Source organism: Thamnophis sirtalis, unplaced genomic scaffold (genome assembly GCF_051295495.1).
Source record: "Thamnophis sirtalis isolate CommonGarterSnake01/CBP01778 unplaced genomic scaffold, rThaSir2_p1.2 scaffold_14, whole genome shotgun sequence".
Classification (NCBI taxonomy): Eukaryota; Metazoa; Chordata; class Lepidosauria; order Squamata; family Natricidae; genus Thamnophis; species Thamnophis sirtalis.
In genome coordinates this window covers 8321439-8339413 of record NW_028261394.1, presented here as the reverse complement: position 1 = coordinate 8339413, position 17975 = coordinate 8321439, and the positions used below count along the sequence as shown (strand labels likewise).

General features: G+C 44.1%; 1 protein-coding gene across 1 annotated transcript in view; it reads left to right on the top strand.

The window, feature by feature from the left end:
* Positions 1–16933, top strand: part of VPS35L (VPS35 endosomal protein sorting factor like) — a 58980-nt gene extending 42047 nt beyond the window's left edge. The window contains exons 25-31 of the mRNA XM_087729519.1: positions 550–627; positions 1014–1128; positions 7404–7543; positions 9594–9759; positions 10768–10886; positions 15044–15190; positions 16582–16933. Of these exons, the coding sequence (XP_087585645.1) occupies positions 550–627; positions 1014–1128; positions 7404–7543; positions 9594–9759; positions 10768–10886; positions 15044–15190; positions 16582–16680 (864 nt within the window). The 3' untranslated portion in view covers positions 16681–16933. The remainder of the gene's footprint in view (positions 1–549; positions 628–1013; positions 1129–7403; positions 7544–9593; positions 9760–10767; positions 10887–15043; positions 15191–16581) is intronic.
* The last annotated feature ends 1042 nt before the right edge of the window (positions 16934–17975 follow it).

The following is a 17975-nucleotide window of genomic DNA, read 5'->3' as shown; positions in this document are numbered from 1 at the left end:
GGCGGTTCAAATCCCTAGTGCTGGGTAATGGAGTGAGCTCCCGTTACTTGTCCCAGCTTCTGCCAACCTAGCAGTTTGAAAGCACCTAAAAATGCAAGTAGAAAAATAAGAACCACCTTTGGTGGGAAGATAACAGTGTTCCGTGCACCTTTGGCATTGAGTCATGCCGGCCACATGACCACGGAGATGTCTTCGGACAGTGCTGGCTCTTTGGCTTTGAAACGGAGATGAGCAGCGCCCCCTAGAGTTGGGAACAATTAGCACATATGTTTAAGGGGAACCTTTACTTTATCCCATGAAGTGCTCTTGGTATTGATAAGGGATATTTGTAGCTCAACGAGGTGGAAATGGGAGATCCTTAGTGTTCTCTGAGCTTGATTGTTTTCTACAGACATTTCATTACCCAACTAGGTTACCTCATCAGTGCTAGAAGGGAGTGGGGTTTGCTCTCTGTTTATATGGAAGTGTTTGGGCAATCAAGAAACTACCAAGTCCGTAAGAGGCTGGATGAAGACTTGTTCACATCGGTAATCTTATCTTCCAAAACAGAGCGTGAATCAGCTGGCGATGGAAACAAGAAAAGTAATGAAAGGGAATCATTCCAGAAAAACTGCGGCATTCGTCAGGGTAAGTGCAGACATGAAACAATTGGTGGTTGCGAACTAGCCCTAAATCTTGGCTTGATGATTCCTTGTAAGCGAAAAGATCTCAGTCTGATTTAATTTCCCTCCAGTGACTGAATCCACCATTTAAAAGACCTGCAGAAACTTCATCAACAGGTTTCTTATTTGGCTCATACATTTATCACTTTAAATATAAGGCTATGTTGTTTATATTGCATTATAGGTAAAATAAAAGAGTGGTTTTGCAGAGTAAGATAGGTGGCCCATAAACCTAATGAATAAAATATATTTAAAAAATATTGTTAATAGGATTAACATTAAATACTGAAGTCTGAATCTCAGAAACCTGGTTGTGGCCGATTTACAGAAACTGTCCTTTTCTAATTTTAGGCTTGTGTTGCCTTCTGCTTCATAACGATCCCATCACTGACTGGCATTTTTATCCGTCTCAATTTATACCTGCATTCTGGACAAGTTGCTCTGGCGAATCAGTGCCTTTCACAAGGTAAAATCTGCAGAGCGATGAGCCGCACAAATTTCCTAAGGTGTTGTTGTTGTGGTTATTGTTGTTGATTTCAGAGCCTAGAGAGGCAAAACCAAAGGGACTTGCTCAGATTTCTAAATCTTCCCCTGTAAAGAGCTTGAGAAGGGAGTTGACTGTCTTCCCATTATTTGGTTGCCTTTGGTAGAGAAATAATCCTTGGCAGAAGAGAGACATTTTACAGAGAGTGTATTTGGGGGGGGGGAGCAGTTCTACTATACAAGTAGTCCTCGACTTAACGACGATTCTTTTAGCGACCATTTGAAGTTACAATGGCACTGAAAAAAGTGACTTACGGCTGGTCCTCACACTTACGACCATTGTAGCATCTCTGTTAGTGCATGTTAGGTAAGCTCCCCGTTGGGAGAGCGAGTGCGTGCAACGAAGCGTTGTGAGAATTGTGTTGGAGAACACACAAACCAGCATACAGAGACACTGCAGTTTAAATAGGCTTTTACTTTCGTGGAAATAGAGGTATCAAACTCCATCAAACAGTCCAAGTCATACACGGATAATTCAGTCAGTCATCAACATCTTTCAGTTAAGGGATAATCCAAATAACATAGTCCAGTGTCATATATTCAGTTCAGTACAGAAAGTTTGCTAACAGTTGCAAAACTTACAATAGCTCACGGCACTCAGACCAGATCAGCCAACCATCTAACAAACAGAGAGAGAGCTAACAGTCGTACTGGCTCCCTCTTATGGCCGATTGAGGAAAACAGCAACCAATCACATTTTACAGTATGCTTTAAAGAAACAGGTACAGCATTGTTACATGATTTATATATTGCCAACCCAACCGTTAGATTATATTCCTAACAACCTGATCAAAATTTGAATGCTTGGCAACTGGCATCTTTTTACAATGGTTGTGTTGTCCCAGGGTCATGTGTTTGCGGCCTTCCCAACTGGTTTCCGACAAGCAAAGTCAGTAGGGGAAATCGGATTTGCTTTAACAACTGCAAGACTCGCATAACAACTGTCTTCCTTAGGGGCAGAAATTCTGGTCCCAATTGTGATTGCAAGTCAAGGACTATTAAATCATGCGCAGCAGAGAACAACTCTGAAATTGAATGAGCCAGTCACAAAGATATAAGGGTTGTGCCTTTTATATTTTCTTTTTAGTATAGGGTTTCCTGCCTAGGTAGGGTTGGACTAGAAGACCTCTAAGGTCCCTTCCAACTCTGTTATTCTATTCTATTCTATTCTGTGAATGCAATTGAATAAATGATTAAATGTGACTGCATTTTACAGTTTGAACATTTGTATTAGTTTAGCAGATGGTAAAAAACAAAAAAATGAAAATAGTGGGAAACTAAGAGAAGGAAAAAAATAGGACTGCGTTTTGGACAAGATGTTAAAAACAAAACCACAAGACACCATGTCCCTTGCAGACAGATAAAGAGGAGAGAGAAATCGGCATTTCCCTAATTAAAACACTTTCTTTTCTCAACCCCCTCTAAATTTTCTCATGCCGTTGTCCATTCAGAAGCAGTGCAAAAAGCATCTTTCTTTGTGGCAGCCTATCTCGTTTCTCTCCCCCACCGATTCTTTTGTGGGGGGAAAAAAGCTGCAAAACCGGGGGAGAGGGAATAATAAACCTGCAAATATTATAGGAAACAACCCAAAAGGTAATAATTATTCCTTTTATCTTGTCTGAAAGGGAGAGATTCAAAGAATGGACAAAGCAGGGTTTGTTTGTTTTCTGTAGAAACCGGTGGGTTGGAATCCTTGGAAGAAAAATAAAAAGATTTCAGTTCAATTTATAAAAAAAAAAAAAGATTAGTTCTCTCTATTAGAATCAGAGTTGTGTTGTGATGAGGGATGGACAGAGAGAGAGAGAAAGCCGCAAGGCCCCAGGATTATTGTGCACAATTTAGACGGTTCCTGGCCTCTGCAAAGGAGAATTGGATCCTGCCCTATTCAGGCCAGTGACAAATGTTGTCAGCGTAGCACACTTTGCGAGAAAATTCCAGCTGTAAAAGACAAACAAGCTGATGTGGGACACTGACTAAGGCCTTTCCTGCAAAGCTGTGGCTTCCTTTTGTTCAGGTGCCATTTGGCAGGCATCATGAGAACCGGAGGGGTTTAAAGTAATGCTGACTGTACCATCCAGGCGCATTTTTAAAAACAATAGCTTCAGTCAGGGAGGGACATGTTGTATTTATGGGTAAACAAGCCAGCATGAAGTCACTTTTTTAGCACTCGCCAGCTGTGATGGCTTCATTGTTGTTGTTGTGGTCGTTCCCGCCCTGATAATCCGTGGGTGCGTTTGTTTCCTCCGCAGCTTCACTTGCTGTCTTCTTTGCAGGAGGTTGGGAGGACTAAAAATAATTCTTTTTTTTTTTACTTTTTTTTTTTGTTTATGCAAACATAACATCTTTGCAACACATTACACTTCTTTTACATAGGCTATATTGCCAAAAGTATTCGCTCCCCTGCCTTTACTCGCATATGAACTTACTGTAAGTGACATCCTGTTCCTAATCCATAGGGTTCAATATGACATCGGTCCACCCTTGGCAGCTATAACAGCTTCAGTTCTTCTGGGAAGGCTGTCCACAAGGTTCAGGAGTGTGTTGATGGGAATTTTTGACCATTCTTCCAGAAGCGCATTTGTGAGGTCACACACTGATGTTGGATGAGGTTACATGGCTTACCACTTCATGGCTAAGTTGCTGTCGTTCCCAAAGGTTCCACCACAAAACCACGCTCGACTAAACCGCGTCCGACTAAACCGTGTAGCTGACGTCATCAACAGGGCGACAACAGCGCAGAGACAGAAGCACGCTGTAAACCCTAAACCTAAAATTAACACCTAAACCTAAACCCCCTAAACCTAATCCTAAACCTAACCCTAAACCTAACCCTAAACCTAACCCATAACCTAACCCTAAACCTAATCCTAACCCTTAACCTAACCCTAACCCTAACCCTAACCCTTAACCTAATCCTAAACCTAACCCTAACCCTTAACCTAACCCTAAAGCTAACCCTAAACCTAACCCTTACCTTAAGTTGAATCGGCTTGCTTTCAAAGCGCTATTAAAAGCGCCCTTCTTTCTCCGCGCTGGCTATTGTCGCCCTGTTGATGACGTCAGCGACGCGGTTTAATCGGGCGCGGTTTAGTCGAGCGCGGTTTTGACGGGTCACAGTTCCCAAACACTTCCACGTTCTTATAATACAGCTGACAGTTGACTGTGGAATATTTAGGAGTGAGGAAATGTCACGACTGGATTTGTTGCGCAGATGGCATCCTATCACAGTTCCATGCTGGAATTCACTGAGCTCCTGAGTGTGACCCATTCCTTCACAATTGTTTGTAAAAACAGTCTGCATGCCCAGGTATTTGATTTTATGCATCTGTGGCCATGGAAATGATTGGAACACCTGATTCGGATTATTTGGATGGGTGAGGGAACACTTTTGGCAATATAGTGTATCTCTTGGGATTCCTTTATCTGTACATGTAAATCTTATACAACTATAACTATATACATACATACATACATACATACATACATACATACATACATACATACATACATACATACACATATTTTATTTCATATATCTTTTCTCTTCATTCTAAATTACCTCCCAAAGACCTATTAGATCCCACAGACTAGGCCTCCTCCGAATTCCATCCGCCAGCCAATGTCGACTGTCGACTACTCGGAGGAGAGCCTTCTCTGTGGCTGCTCCAGCCCTCTGGAACGACCTCCCCGTGGAGATCCGGACCCTCACCACCCTTCAGGCTTTCCGCAAAGCCATTAAGACCTGGCTGTTCCGGCAGGCCTGGGGCTGATGAGTTCCCAGACCCACTCAAATTGTTGTGACTATTGTTTTTTAAATCTGTTTTTTGTAATTTGTTTCTCGTCTTGTTTGTTCTTGTATTGTTCCCTTCCCCTTGGTTTGTTAGCCACCCTGAGTCCCTCTAGGGCGGCATACAAGTTTAATAAACCATAAACCCTAAATATAACAACCTTTATATACATTTGAATCATCTTATATTCATTTCCTATTATTTATTTGCTACAGTCTATTTTATTCAAAATAATTCTAAAGACAATAAGGATTAGCTTTGGGAAAAAAATAGATGTTCTTCGGAAAGGGAATTCGGAATTGGGGCCAGAACTTCTGTTGGTAAGCAAAGAGGTTGTTAAGTGAATCTCACCTGATTTTACAACCTTTTTGTCATGGTCATCAAGGAAACCATCATAGTCATTAAGTGAATCACAGTGTCATTAAGTAAACAGAGTTTCCTCTATTGACTTTGCTTGTTGCAAGACGGTTAGGGGAAGTCACAAATGGCAATCACATGACCCCAGGAGGCAACCACCATTGGCCAGTTGCCAAGTACATAAATCATATTAAATTTATATTTACTGACAAAGAAATCAAAGGGAGACTAGTAGAGCTCTATTTCAAGCTAATTACCTCTCATCAGCTAGCCATACCCTTCTGGGATTCGAACTTGGGCTGCTCGCATATTAGGTAGATGTATTAACCTCTAAGCTATAGATTCTTCTCACTTTGTCAGCTGTACCAGGGGAGAGATTTAAGTGTGTTTTTTTTTCTATCAGGGCAACCTGGTCTACCCAAATATGGGAGGGAGGCTCCTGCTTCCCTTTCAACCCCAATCCAGGCTCCTTTGCAGGCAGTCGCTTTTACGACAAACTATTTCTGTGTTAAATTTATATTTTATTGACAAAAGAAATAAAGGGAGACTAGTATACATCTATTTCAAGCTATTTAGGTCTCGTCAACTAGCCATACCCTTCTGGGATTCAAACTTGGGCTGCTTGAAAGGGAAGCAGCATGCTCCTTCCCATATTTGGGTGGAAAAAATACAGAAATCATGATTATGTGACCATGAAGATGCTGTTGGTGGTCGTAAGTGTGGGAGGCCATAAGTCACTTTTTTCTGTGCCATCATAACTTCAAACAGTTGCTAAATGAATGATTGGTAAGTTGAGGACTATCTGTATTCTGAAGAAAGGAACAAAGGATCCTTTTCATCTTTTTGTAATATTAGAGCTCTCATATTGAACATTCTGCATATCTGAGTAAAAAAACAAAAGATCCTCAGAAGAAATCACATCTCCTTCTTCCCCTCCTTCTATTTCACCAAATTTGATCCGAACCCTTTTTGGTTCAGTTGGCCTGTAGCTGGCCTTGGCCTCCCTTGTGGACAATCACGGTTTGATCCAGGCTTATCCTCAACCGACGCCCTACCACAGTTTCCATCACTTTTGGGTCTAAACAGGCTCTGTGGTTTATGTAAAAAATGAAATTATCCCGGGATGAAGTGATGATCTTAATTACATACTTTTGCTTGCAGCCACTTGAGTCAAGACGTCTGCCTTCAAAATGCTAATTGCGTTGTTTGACTTTAGCAATAACACAAACACTAAGCTCTTTCATGCAAGTTATTAACTCTGATGTACACAATTGTTGGTCCCTAATTGTTATTTTTTTCACCTAAAGTGAACTCGGTTGTGGGATAAGTGAGTTGGTGAAAGCTGCACTTAAAAAAAGATAAGGGAGATGTATAATTTTAGAAGCCCAAAATATTCTTCTTTATGGAATTAGATACTTAACAATGTTGTGCAGATAGGATTTTTTTTAAACCCGGGTGGTAAAATTAAACTTGTCCTCTGATGTGATTATAGTCTAGACTCTAGATATTTTTGCTTGTTTTTAAAACCAGAATAAAGTGAAGATAAGGCTTGAAATTCATACATTCTGTGACTCTTGCCTTAAGAATCTTTAGGAAGACAATAAAGCCCTGTGTTCTGGGAAATGAGCGGTTGAAATTTAAGATAGAAATAGAGGCTGGCTCTGTAAACCGCTTAGAGAGGGCTGTAAAGCACTGCGAAGCGGTATATAAGTCTAAGTGCTATTGCTATTAGAAGCCCTGGTGGCACAGTGGTTAGAATGCAGGTTTGCAGGCTAACTGCCCACTGCCAGCAGTTTGATCCTGATTAGCTCAAGGTTGATTCGGCTTTCCAACCTTCCAAGGTGGGTAAAATGAGAACCCAGATTGTTGGGGGAAATATGCTGACTCTAAACTTAGAGAGGGCTGTAAAAGCACCGTGAAGCGGTATACAAGTCTAAGTGCTATTGCTATTTTGATTGTAATCCATTTTAAATAACAGACACATCGATCAGCCTAAGTTCAATCTGCTAATGAGATACCCCTTGCCCTTCCCTCAACTGCGATCTCTTTCTAGCGGACGCCTTTTTCAGAGCAGCGATCAGCCTGGTTCCCGAGGTACCCAAGATGATCAGCATAGACGGGAAGCTGCGGCCTTCGGAAGCCTACCTCCTGGAATTCCTCTGCAACTTCTTTTCAACTTTGTTAATCGTTCCCGTAAGTAAGATAAGGAGGCTGGTAGCGCCCATTAGTAATTGCCAGCTGCAGGTTGGCCCAGATGCTCAGACAAGACAGGGCTTTCTAGCTGAATGCGTGGGAGAAAGAAGGAAGAAGCAGACGGCTTTCAAATCAAATCGCTCGGGTAGGCTGCTATGAGTTCGAACTCAAAGTGTTGTGGCCGATTCGGAGAACCTCCAAATCCCACCCCTGCCTGGCCCCTCCTACCCCACCCCGCCCCTCCCAGGAGTCTCCACGTGGCCCGTTTTGGATGGGGAGGTAAGTGCTGGGCCCACACGGAGGCTTGGGGACAGGGAAAAATGGGCCTCCGGAGGGCTTCCAGAACCTGGGGAGGCAGTTTTCGCCCTACCATAGGCTCAAGGAAGGTTCACCGATAAATGCGCGCTCGACAAAAGCGCACCGACAAAACCGTGGGGAGAAAAGCGCAAGTTCGAAATCGCGCCAACGAATGAGCACAGAAGCGCGCCGACAACAGCGCGCCGACAGAAGCGTGCTCTAAACCTAACCCTAAAGGTAACCCTAAACCTAACCCTGAACCTAATCCTAACCCTAACCCTAAACGTAACCCTAACCCTAACCCTTAACCCTTACCTTAACCATAATGGCGCTTCTGTCGGAGCTCTTTTGTCAGCGCGCTTCTGTGCTCATTCGTCGGCGCGCTGTCGACATTGCGGTTTTATCGCCGCGGTTTTGTCAGCACGCTGTTGTCGGGCGCGCGTTTGTCGGGTCACGCTCAAGGAAAGCCTCTGGAGCCTGGGGAAGGAGAAAACACACACATGCACACACACACACGTACCGGCCATTGACTAGGCTCACCCAGCAACCAGGCAGAGAACCCATTGCCGAAATTTTTGAAGGCCACCCCTGAAATCGCTCCCCTATAGCAGCCATGAATCAGCAGCCAAATAAAGATGAAGCCAATTCAAATTCCCACCCCCCTCTCTCTCTTTTGCACGCGTTCTCTGAGAAGTTAAAAAGAAAAGTGAATACAGTTCTTCAAATGCAAAGAGGTGCTTAACCATTACACGAAACTGGCTGCTTTTCTAATATTTTCGGCCCTCTAAAACGTTGACTGCGAGTTGTTCTGCTTCAGCCCGCTTCAGACCGTGTTAAAGGCCAATGACGCTTTTTGAGTAATGAATGATCAGAAAGCAAAAAAAAAAAAAAGTTGTAGCATGGGGTTTAGGCGGATGATAGACTTGAAAAAAAAAATATACTTGGCAAGACTCAAATAAATACAAAGGGAAGGTGATGGATAAGTTGGACTGTGTTAAAAAAATTCTTGGAATATCATCAGTAGAATAGAATATTTGTAGCTCAGGGTTGAACTGTGGAGTCCTTGGTGCTCTCTGAGCTTGGTTGTTTTCTTGCAGATGTTTCAATACCCGACTACATAACATCATCAGTGCTTCAAGGGAGTCGGGTTTGCAGAGCGGAGGAAGGAGAAGGGATGAAGAGGAGGAGGAGGAGGTGGAGCAGGACTGTGGGGTCCTGGGTGCTCTCTGAGCTTGCTTGTTTTCCTGCAGATGTTTCAATACCCAACTGGGGTATTCCATCGACCTAGGTAACATCATCAATGCACCAGTGATGTTACTTAGTTAGATAAGGAAACATCTGCAAGGAAACAAGCAAACTCAGAGGGCACCAAGGACCCCATGTTAGTCCTTCTCCTCCTCCTCCTCCTTCTCCACTCTGCAAACCTCAATCCCTTCTAACACTGATGAAGTTATCTAATTGGGTAATGGAACGTCTACAGGAAACAACCAAACTCAGCACCCAAGATATCCCACTTGCAATGTCCTTGGAAGAGTTATGTGCTATTACTGGAAGACGTTCAAGAGAGCAATTGTACATCCATTCAGACAATGACTCAACTGACTAACGTGGCTTATCCCCATCTCCCTCTATGTTGCATTACAAGGCCGAATCTTAAATCCTCTGACATGAATCCTTTTTAAGATATTAGTGTTTAGGTAAAGAGATCAGTCCCTTAATAGGTGGTAATATCTCACCTGCCTTTGTTCCCTAGGACCATCCTGAACAAGGTGTGCTGTTCCTCGTACGAGGGCTGCTCAATGTTATCCAGGATTACACTTGGGAAGATAACAGCGACGACAAAGTCAAAATTTACACCAATGTGGTGCATCTTCTTTCTGCAATGAGTCAGGAGACCTACCTCTATCACATAGACAAAGGTGAGAAGGAAGGCAAAGCAGGGAGATGGCAGCAGAAGGTTCCTCAATTATTAAAGCAAAAGTTCCTCTTGCACATATGTGCTAGTCGTTCCTGACTCTAGGGGGCGGTGCTAATCTCCATTTCAAAGCCGAAGAGCCAGCGTTGTCTGAAGACCTCTCCATGGTCATGTGGCCGGCATGACTTAAACACCAAAGGCGCACAGAATGCTGTTACCTTCCCACCAAAGGTGGTGTTCCAGGGTTCCAAGTAGCATTCAAAATTAAATTAGAATCCGAGGCAAAGGATTCCTCAAAGTTCCAATTTATGAAGAGAGCCATGCGGGTACATCTAGGAAAACCCGGTTTTCCCCACCCAGTTGAAAGCTTCCTGGTTTTCCCCACCCAGTTGAAAGTTCAAGACCTTGCCCCCACACCCACAAGTCCATCCCATGGTCCAATCTTCCACTGCCATGCTGGCAGTTCCACCCTCCGGTTCCAGTCAGGTGCAGAGGTTCAAAGACAAAGGATGACATTGGCTTTCTAAGAAGAATCTTATTATGGCTACATATCATCTAACTCCATACAATCCCTCCCTCCCATTTTCCCACCATAGAAAAGGCATAGTAGAGTAATAGAAAGTGTGGCAGGCCAAAGATCCAAAAGAAAAGATGCCTGCAGGTCTGACAGGTGGTTCCTATTTTTCTACTTGCATTTTTTATGTGCTTTTAAACTGCGAGGTTGGCAGAAACTGGGACAAGTAACGGGAGCTCACTCCATTACGCGGCACTAGGGATTCGAACTGCCGACCTTTCTGATCAATAAGCTCAGCGTCTTAGCCACTGAGCCACTGCATCCCTCAATTATTACGTTTACTTAATTTTTTTAACAAAAATATTAGATATGGTTAGTCTTCTAAATTCTTATTTGCCAGGTTTATTTTGGGTTGTTATTATTACTATTATTATTTCTATGGTTAGCCTTCTAAATTCTTATTGACCTCCCTTTCCATATTTAATCTTTTCCTCCCAGTTGAATCTAACGATACCTTGTACGGTGGAGACACCAAATTTTTGGCAGAAACGAGCAGATTGTGTGAAACGGTGATAAGCCAAATCTTGGAGCATTTGAAGAATCTTGGGAAAGACGAGGTGAGTATGAACGGTTGGCGCTTCGTACTGAAAAATAACCTTTTTATCTCCTGCTTTTGTCTCACTAGCCCGACACGGAACCCTGATTTTTAGTCCGAATCTCTTCTCCGCAAAACTTGATTAAACCAAGTTGTAAAAGTCTCTGAAGTACAGGATTCAGAGAGAGTTCTAAAGGATTCACAGTGTTTCTCTCACCCCTGTATAAGGCAACATTTCCCATCCATGGCAACGTCCAGTTAGGTAGATTTCACACCCCAGAATCCCACTGCCCGGCATGATCATTGATGAGTATTCTGGGAATTGAAGTCTACACACGTAGAGGTTGGCCAGGGTTGGGGAAGCTGGCATAAATGGGTGATCTATGTTTGTACAGATTTCTTTTCTTTTTATAAAGTTTATTTATTTATTTTCATAACATATAATCATATGTATACTATTATATAGCCAACATCGTATTTAATTATTAAATGTTTACATCAATTCATCTTACCACCAACTCCCAAAAAACAATTATTTGGGTCTTCTGCTCTCCATACACCATATTTGTACCTTATCCATCACTTTCTTCTCCCTCTCTCCTCCTTCTCCCTACCTCCTTTCTTCCCGCTGTCATCCTTCTCTTCTCTACTTCCCCTACCTCTCTCTTCCTCTCTCCCCTTTCCACTCCTTCTTTCTCTCCTCCTCTTCCCCCTTGCCCTCTCTCCTATCGCTCTCTCCTTCCTTTACCTCTCTCCTCTACTTCCCACTCCTCATTTCTCTCCTCCTCTCCCCTCCTTGCCCTCTCTTCTATCCCTCTCTTCTTCCCTTAACCTCTCTCCTCTACTTCCCACTCCTCATTTCTCTCCTCCTCTCCCCTCCTTGCCCTCTCTTCTGTCCTTCTCTTCTTCCCTTACCTCTCTCCTCTACTTTCCACTCCTCATTTCTCTCCTCCTCTCCCCTCCTTGCCCTCTCTTCTATCCCTCTCTTCTTCCCTTAACCTCTCTCCTCTACTTCCCACTCCTCATCTCATTTACTTGGTGTATTTCAGCTTCTGAGCGAGCTCCATTTTATGTTGATGGTATTTATAATTCCTTTTCAGTATACATATTTAATTTTAATATGTATTTTCCTTTTTAAAAAAAAATAGAACAAAAAAGTATACATATATAGTCATTGTGCTTTTGAACATCCCCCCCCAGCTTGTACAGATTTCTGAATTTTGAGAAATCCACTCAGAAACTATATGGGAAACAACGCAGATTCCATAGTATTGGTTGGATATGACCTTATGAAGGTGTACCCATAATTACAGCTAGTCCTTGACTTACAACCATTCATTTAGTGGCTGTTTGACCTTATAACGGTGCTGAAAAAAAGTGACTTATGGCTGTTTTTCATGCTTAAAACCGTTGTAGCATCCCCATGGTCACGTGATCAAAATTCAGCCACTCAGCAACTGACTGGTATTTATGACAGTGTCCCAGAGTCAGGGGATCCTCTTTGGTGAACTTCTGACAAGCAAAGTCAACAGGGAAGCCAGATTCACTTAACAACCGTGTTACTAACTTAGCACCAGCAGCGATTCACTTAACAACTGTGGCCTGAAAGGGTCGTAAAATGGGGCAAAACTCACTTAACAGGGGTCTCTCTTAACAATGGAAATTTTGGGCTCAGTTGCGGCCATAAGTCAAGGATTCCCTGCACTTTCACTGCTGCCATCTGGACCAGCTCTTAACTTCCAAAAGGCCTCCAATGGCAGCCCCATGGAGAGCACATGGCAGCAATCTAGCCACCTGCATTTTGGCAGCATTTGTTTTCCCCTCTCTGCTTCTGTAGTTATAACTCACTCCCCCGGGCGAAGGTTAAGGCTGGCTGAGTGTTAAGAGAGTTCCAGTGAAGTATGAAACACATTAATTGATGGGGCAGGTCAACCGTGATCATCTCACCAACTCCTCTCTCCAAGAAATACCACATTTTTCAGAGTATAAGACGCACCAGAGTATAAGACGCACCAAGGTTTTGAAGAGGCAAATTTAAAAAAAAGTTTTTGCACCCTGCAAACCTCCCCAAAACAGCCCATTCCCCTCAACCCCTAAAAGGCATAAATAGCCTTTAGGAGGCTTGCAGAGTGCCCCCCCCCAAAAAAAACGAGCAACAAATGGCCCGTATTTTGTCAAAAATATTGCATGCATAGTCTTTACGACGCTCTGCCCCCAGGAGCACTTTGGAAGCCTCCTAAAGGCTATGCACAGCCATTTTGGTAAAAGGGGGCGGGGATTCGGGAGGCAAAAATGCTGTATTCAGTACATAAGACGCACTCAGATTTTCAGGCTCTTTTTTGAGGGAAAAAGATGCGTCTTATACACCGAAAAAATACGCTAGGTTTTTTTTGACTGATGTCGGGGCTGTTAACTCTCGACTGAGACTTCCCGGCTTTGTTTGCAAGCTTTGTTCAGGGAAACACACTTCTTGAAAAAGGGAGAGTTCAGAAAGAGGGCTCAGCCTTCCACGCGGGTGCTCGGTTGAGTTTGCCGCGGCATTTCCCAAAATTTAGTGAGCATCATTGCAAGACCAGACGACCAACCGATCCCTTCTCCGTGGTTTTACACTTTGACTTCTCTTACCCTTTGGACACTAGATGACCTACAATGGGGGTGTCAAACATAAGGCCCGGGGGCTGGATCCCGCCCACAGGGTGCTTACTGTATTTTTCAGAGTATAAGACACACCGGAGTACAAGACGCAGGAGGATTTTGAAGAGGAAAAAAAAGGTTTTTTTTCTACCGCTTCTCTGTACTACTCAAAATTTCCACTACCAGTTCTCCAGAACCTGCTGGATTTCGCCCCTGTATTAAACCTACACCTGATTTACTCTTGCAGTGATTGGTTTGGTTGGTGAAATAACTGTAGCCAAAAGAGACGAGGGTGACGTCTTTCATGGCGATTGTGGTGAACCTCTTTAAAACCAGGGGTGTGATCGTTGTGAATGAAACTCCCACCTTCCCTGCAGTGCTAGCCTTAGTTGGCCAGGATCAGGGGTGGGTTTCAACCGGTTCGCGGCGGTCCCTGCGAACCGGTTGGTCGGCGAACCTGGAAGTAAGTAACTTCCGGGAACGGCGAAGGGCCCACACGCCCGCCCGCGCTCCTTAGCCGGTTTTGACGAGTTCTGCGCTTCCACGCATGCGCAGGACGCATACAGCGCCTGCGCGATCCTCCAGGAGCAGCTGGAGCATCGCACAGACGCTAGTACGCATGCGTGCGCCCCGCGCGTGCACGAGGATGCCGCCGGCCCCGTTCCAACCGAACCGGTTGGAACGGGGCGAGAAACCCACCCCTGGCCAGGATATATACAAATGGATATTGAATGGGGGCAGGGGTCTTCGGTCTCTTCCAGTGATTTGCACCATTCTGCCTACAGAGAGTCCTCAAGTTATGACCACAGCTGAGCCCAGAATTTCCATTGCTAGGCAAGGCACGCCTGATTTGACAACTTTTGCCATGGTTGCTGAGCGAATCACCACGTTTGTTAAGTGAATCATGTGGTCATTTAGCGAATCCGGCTTAATATGATAGCAGTATTCCAGTATTTGAGAGGCTGCCCCAAAGAGGGGGGATGAATTTATTTTCCAAAGCCCCAGAAAAGCAAGACAAGAAACAATGGATGGAAACTAATCAAGGAGAGAAGCAACCTGGGATTAAGGACAAACTTCCTAACAGTGAGGACAGTGAACCAGTGGAACAACTTGCCTCCAAAAGTTATAGGTGCTTCACCACTGGAAGTTTTTAAGAAGAGAATGGGCAGTGACTTGTCTGAAATGGCAGAGGATCTCCTGCTTGAGCAGGGGGCTGGACTAGAAGGCCTCAAAGGTCCCTTCCAGCTCTATTCTGATTGAATTCCTCTATTGATGTTACTTGTTGGAAGCCGCCTGGGGAACGTTGCAAACAGCGAATCTGGGATGCTGCAACTGTCATAAATGCAAGGCAGGTTGCAAAATGCCTGAATCACATTGATCACATGACTGTGAGGACGTTGCTACAGTCCTAAGTGTGAGGACCAGTCGTTTGTCACTTTCTTCAGTGCCGCTGGAGCTTTGCTCACTCAGTGAATGGTTGTAAGTCAAGGACTACCTGTGTTGCTTAGCCGTCCCACTAACCGATCCTTTTCTTATTATCGGCAGACTCTAAAGCGCCAAAGTCACCTGGCCCTCTGCTTCTTCAATAGCCTCTTGGCTCACGCCGACCTGCGGAACAACAAACTCAACCAGTTAGCCGTCAACCTGTGGAACCTGGCTCAGAAACATGGCTTTGCAGACACCAAAACCACGGTAAGGAGAGACGGAGTCCCCACTGCCACATAAGGCCCCAGGGGATGCTGACGAGGAAGGCGCCATGGTGGCACAGTGGTCAGAATGCAGTATTGCAGGCTGACTCTGCTCACTGTCAGGAATTCGATCCTGACTGGCTCAAGGTTGATTCCGCCTTCCATCCTTTTCCTTCCTTCCTGCCTCCCTCCCTCTTCCATGGTGCGCAGTGGTTAGAATGCAGCATTGCAGGCTGACTCTGCCCCACTGCCAGGAGTTTGATCCTGACCGGCTCAAGGTTGATTCCTTCTCCCTTCCTTCCAAGGTGGGTAAAAGGAGGATCCAGATTGTTGGGGGGCAAGAGGCTGACTCTATAAACCGCTCAAGAGAGGGGTGTAAATCACAGTGAAGTGGTATATCAGTGCTATTTTAGTTCATAAAACACCCCTTAATTTGACACAATGAGCTTTTCCTGTTGTAGCTTTTCAGCTAGCCCAGCCGCCAGGTTTTGCTGTTGAAAAAAAAACAAAAACCTCTGGGTAGCAGGGTGGATTTGAGTTAAATCAAGTCGATTGAAATCACTAGTAAAAAGGCTTGATTTAAATCAACTCGATTTCAATTGTCATTTGAAAGAGCAACTGTCATCTGTGTCCCGCAGCGGCTCCTCCTCTGACCCGCTGTTGACTCACCGACAGTCCCAATACTGCAGAATATACAGCCTCGTGCTTCATAACTAAGCTCCGTTTCATGCTGAATAAACCAAATTATAAATGTATCTTAAATAGAAAACTACCATGTTTTTCGGAATGTAAGACGCACCTTTTTCCCTAAAAAAAGAGGCTGAAAATCTGGGTGCGTCTTATACACTGAATACAGCATTTTTTTCCCTCCCGAAACCTTCCCCCCCTTCACCACAATGGCCGTGCATAGCCTTTAGGAGGCTTCCAAAGTGCTCCTGGGGGCTGGGGAGGGCAGAAATGAGTGGAAAAAGGGCCGTTCCCCCCCCCAGCCCCCAAGTGCATTCTATAAGCCTCCTAAGGGCTATCCATGCCCTTTTTTTTTTGAGGTTTTTGGGAGGTTTGCAGAGTGCAAACCCCCCCTTTTTTATTTGCCTCTCCAAAACCTTGGTGCGTCTTATACTCTGGTGTGTCTTATACTCTGAAAAATACGGTGCCTTTAGATAGATTTGTACTCCAAAAGCATTTTATTAAAATAAATTTGATAAAAATGAAACTCCCAATTTAAAATTTAAAAATCCGATTAAATTAAAAAAAAAATGATTTAAAAAAAATCGTCAAATTGTATCCACCCTGCTGGGTAATAATTTCATGCCTGAACCACTGGACCTTAAAAACACTCTTTAGGGCCGAGGCAGAGATGCATAACAATCTCAATGATGCTTTTTTGCTTTCTAGGTCAAAACGTTGGAATACATCAAGCTGCAGAGTAAACACCCCGAACTCAGCCACTTTACCGAGCTGACACTACGGCTTCCTTTGCAGTCAAGGACTTAAATGGATGTCGAACTGGGCAATCACACCCCTGGAAAGGTAGTTCTCCAAGCCCCCAAACTGCCTCATGTTCAGGGTTCGATCTCTTTTCCCTTTAAAAGGTCCCTTGGCACCACGATAAGATTTACTCGGTTGTAGAAGAAAAGGGTAAATTTTCCCGACAATGCAGTCATTTTTTGGGTTTAAAAAAAACAAAACCCGAGGTTGTTTCCTCACCACGCAGCTGTTCATCATTAAAGATTGACTTTGATGTTAATGTTGGGTCAGTGAAATATTATCTTAATCGTTGCGGAGTGGAAAAAATAACTTTAAAATCCAAATTTGGCGGGCTTGCAAAGGAAAGAAAGACGATGGTTTGGGTTGGCAAGGCGAAAGAGAAAGGCAGTACTTACTAGCTTTAGGAAAAGGATAAGCTAGAATTATTTGATGTCTTTAAAGTACATGCTTTGAAACCATCTAGTCGAGAAAGCACAATTGAGAAAATGTTAACATTTGGGAAAGCCCTTGCAAAGTATTGTCTATCCCAAATGTTTAGTTTAGTTTAATGAAAAGAAAGACTAGGGGAGACATAATAGCAGCTTTCCACTATCAGAGGAGCTGCCACAAAGAAGAGGGAGTCAAGCTATTCTCCAAAGCACCTTAAAGCCAGACAAGAAGTAATAGGTAAGGGGACGCCGTGGCTCAGTGCCTAAGACGCTGAGCTTGTCGATCAGAAAGGTCGGCAGTTCAAATCCCTAGCGCCGCGTAACGGAGTGAGCTCCCGTGACTTGTCCCAGCTTCTGCCAACCTGGCAGTTTGGAAGCACGTAAAAATGCAAGTAGAAAAATAGGAGCCACCTTTGGTGGGAAGGGAACAGCGTTCCGTGAACCTTTGGCGTTCAGTCATGCCGGCCACTTGATCACGGAGACGTCTTCGTACAGCCCTGGCTCTTCGGCTTTGAAACAAGAGATAGGTACTGCCCCCTAGAGTTGGGAACAACTAGCACATGCGATGGGAACCTTTACCTTTAATTTTAATCAAGAAGATAACCAACCTAGAACCAAGGAGAAATTTCCTGACTGTTGGAACACTAAATCAAATACCTTGTCTCCGGAAATTGTGGTTGGTCCATCACTGGAGGCTTTTAAGAGGTTGGAAAACGATTTGTCTGGTATAGGATTTCCTGCTTGGGCAGGGGGTTGGACTACATGACCTCTACGTCCCTTCCCCCTCTTCTGTTATTGTGTTAAGCAGCGTAAATGATTGTGTTTGCAGCACAGATCAGTTAATTCACAATGCATTTTTCTTCAAAACGCATT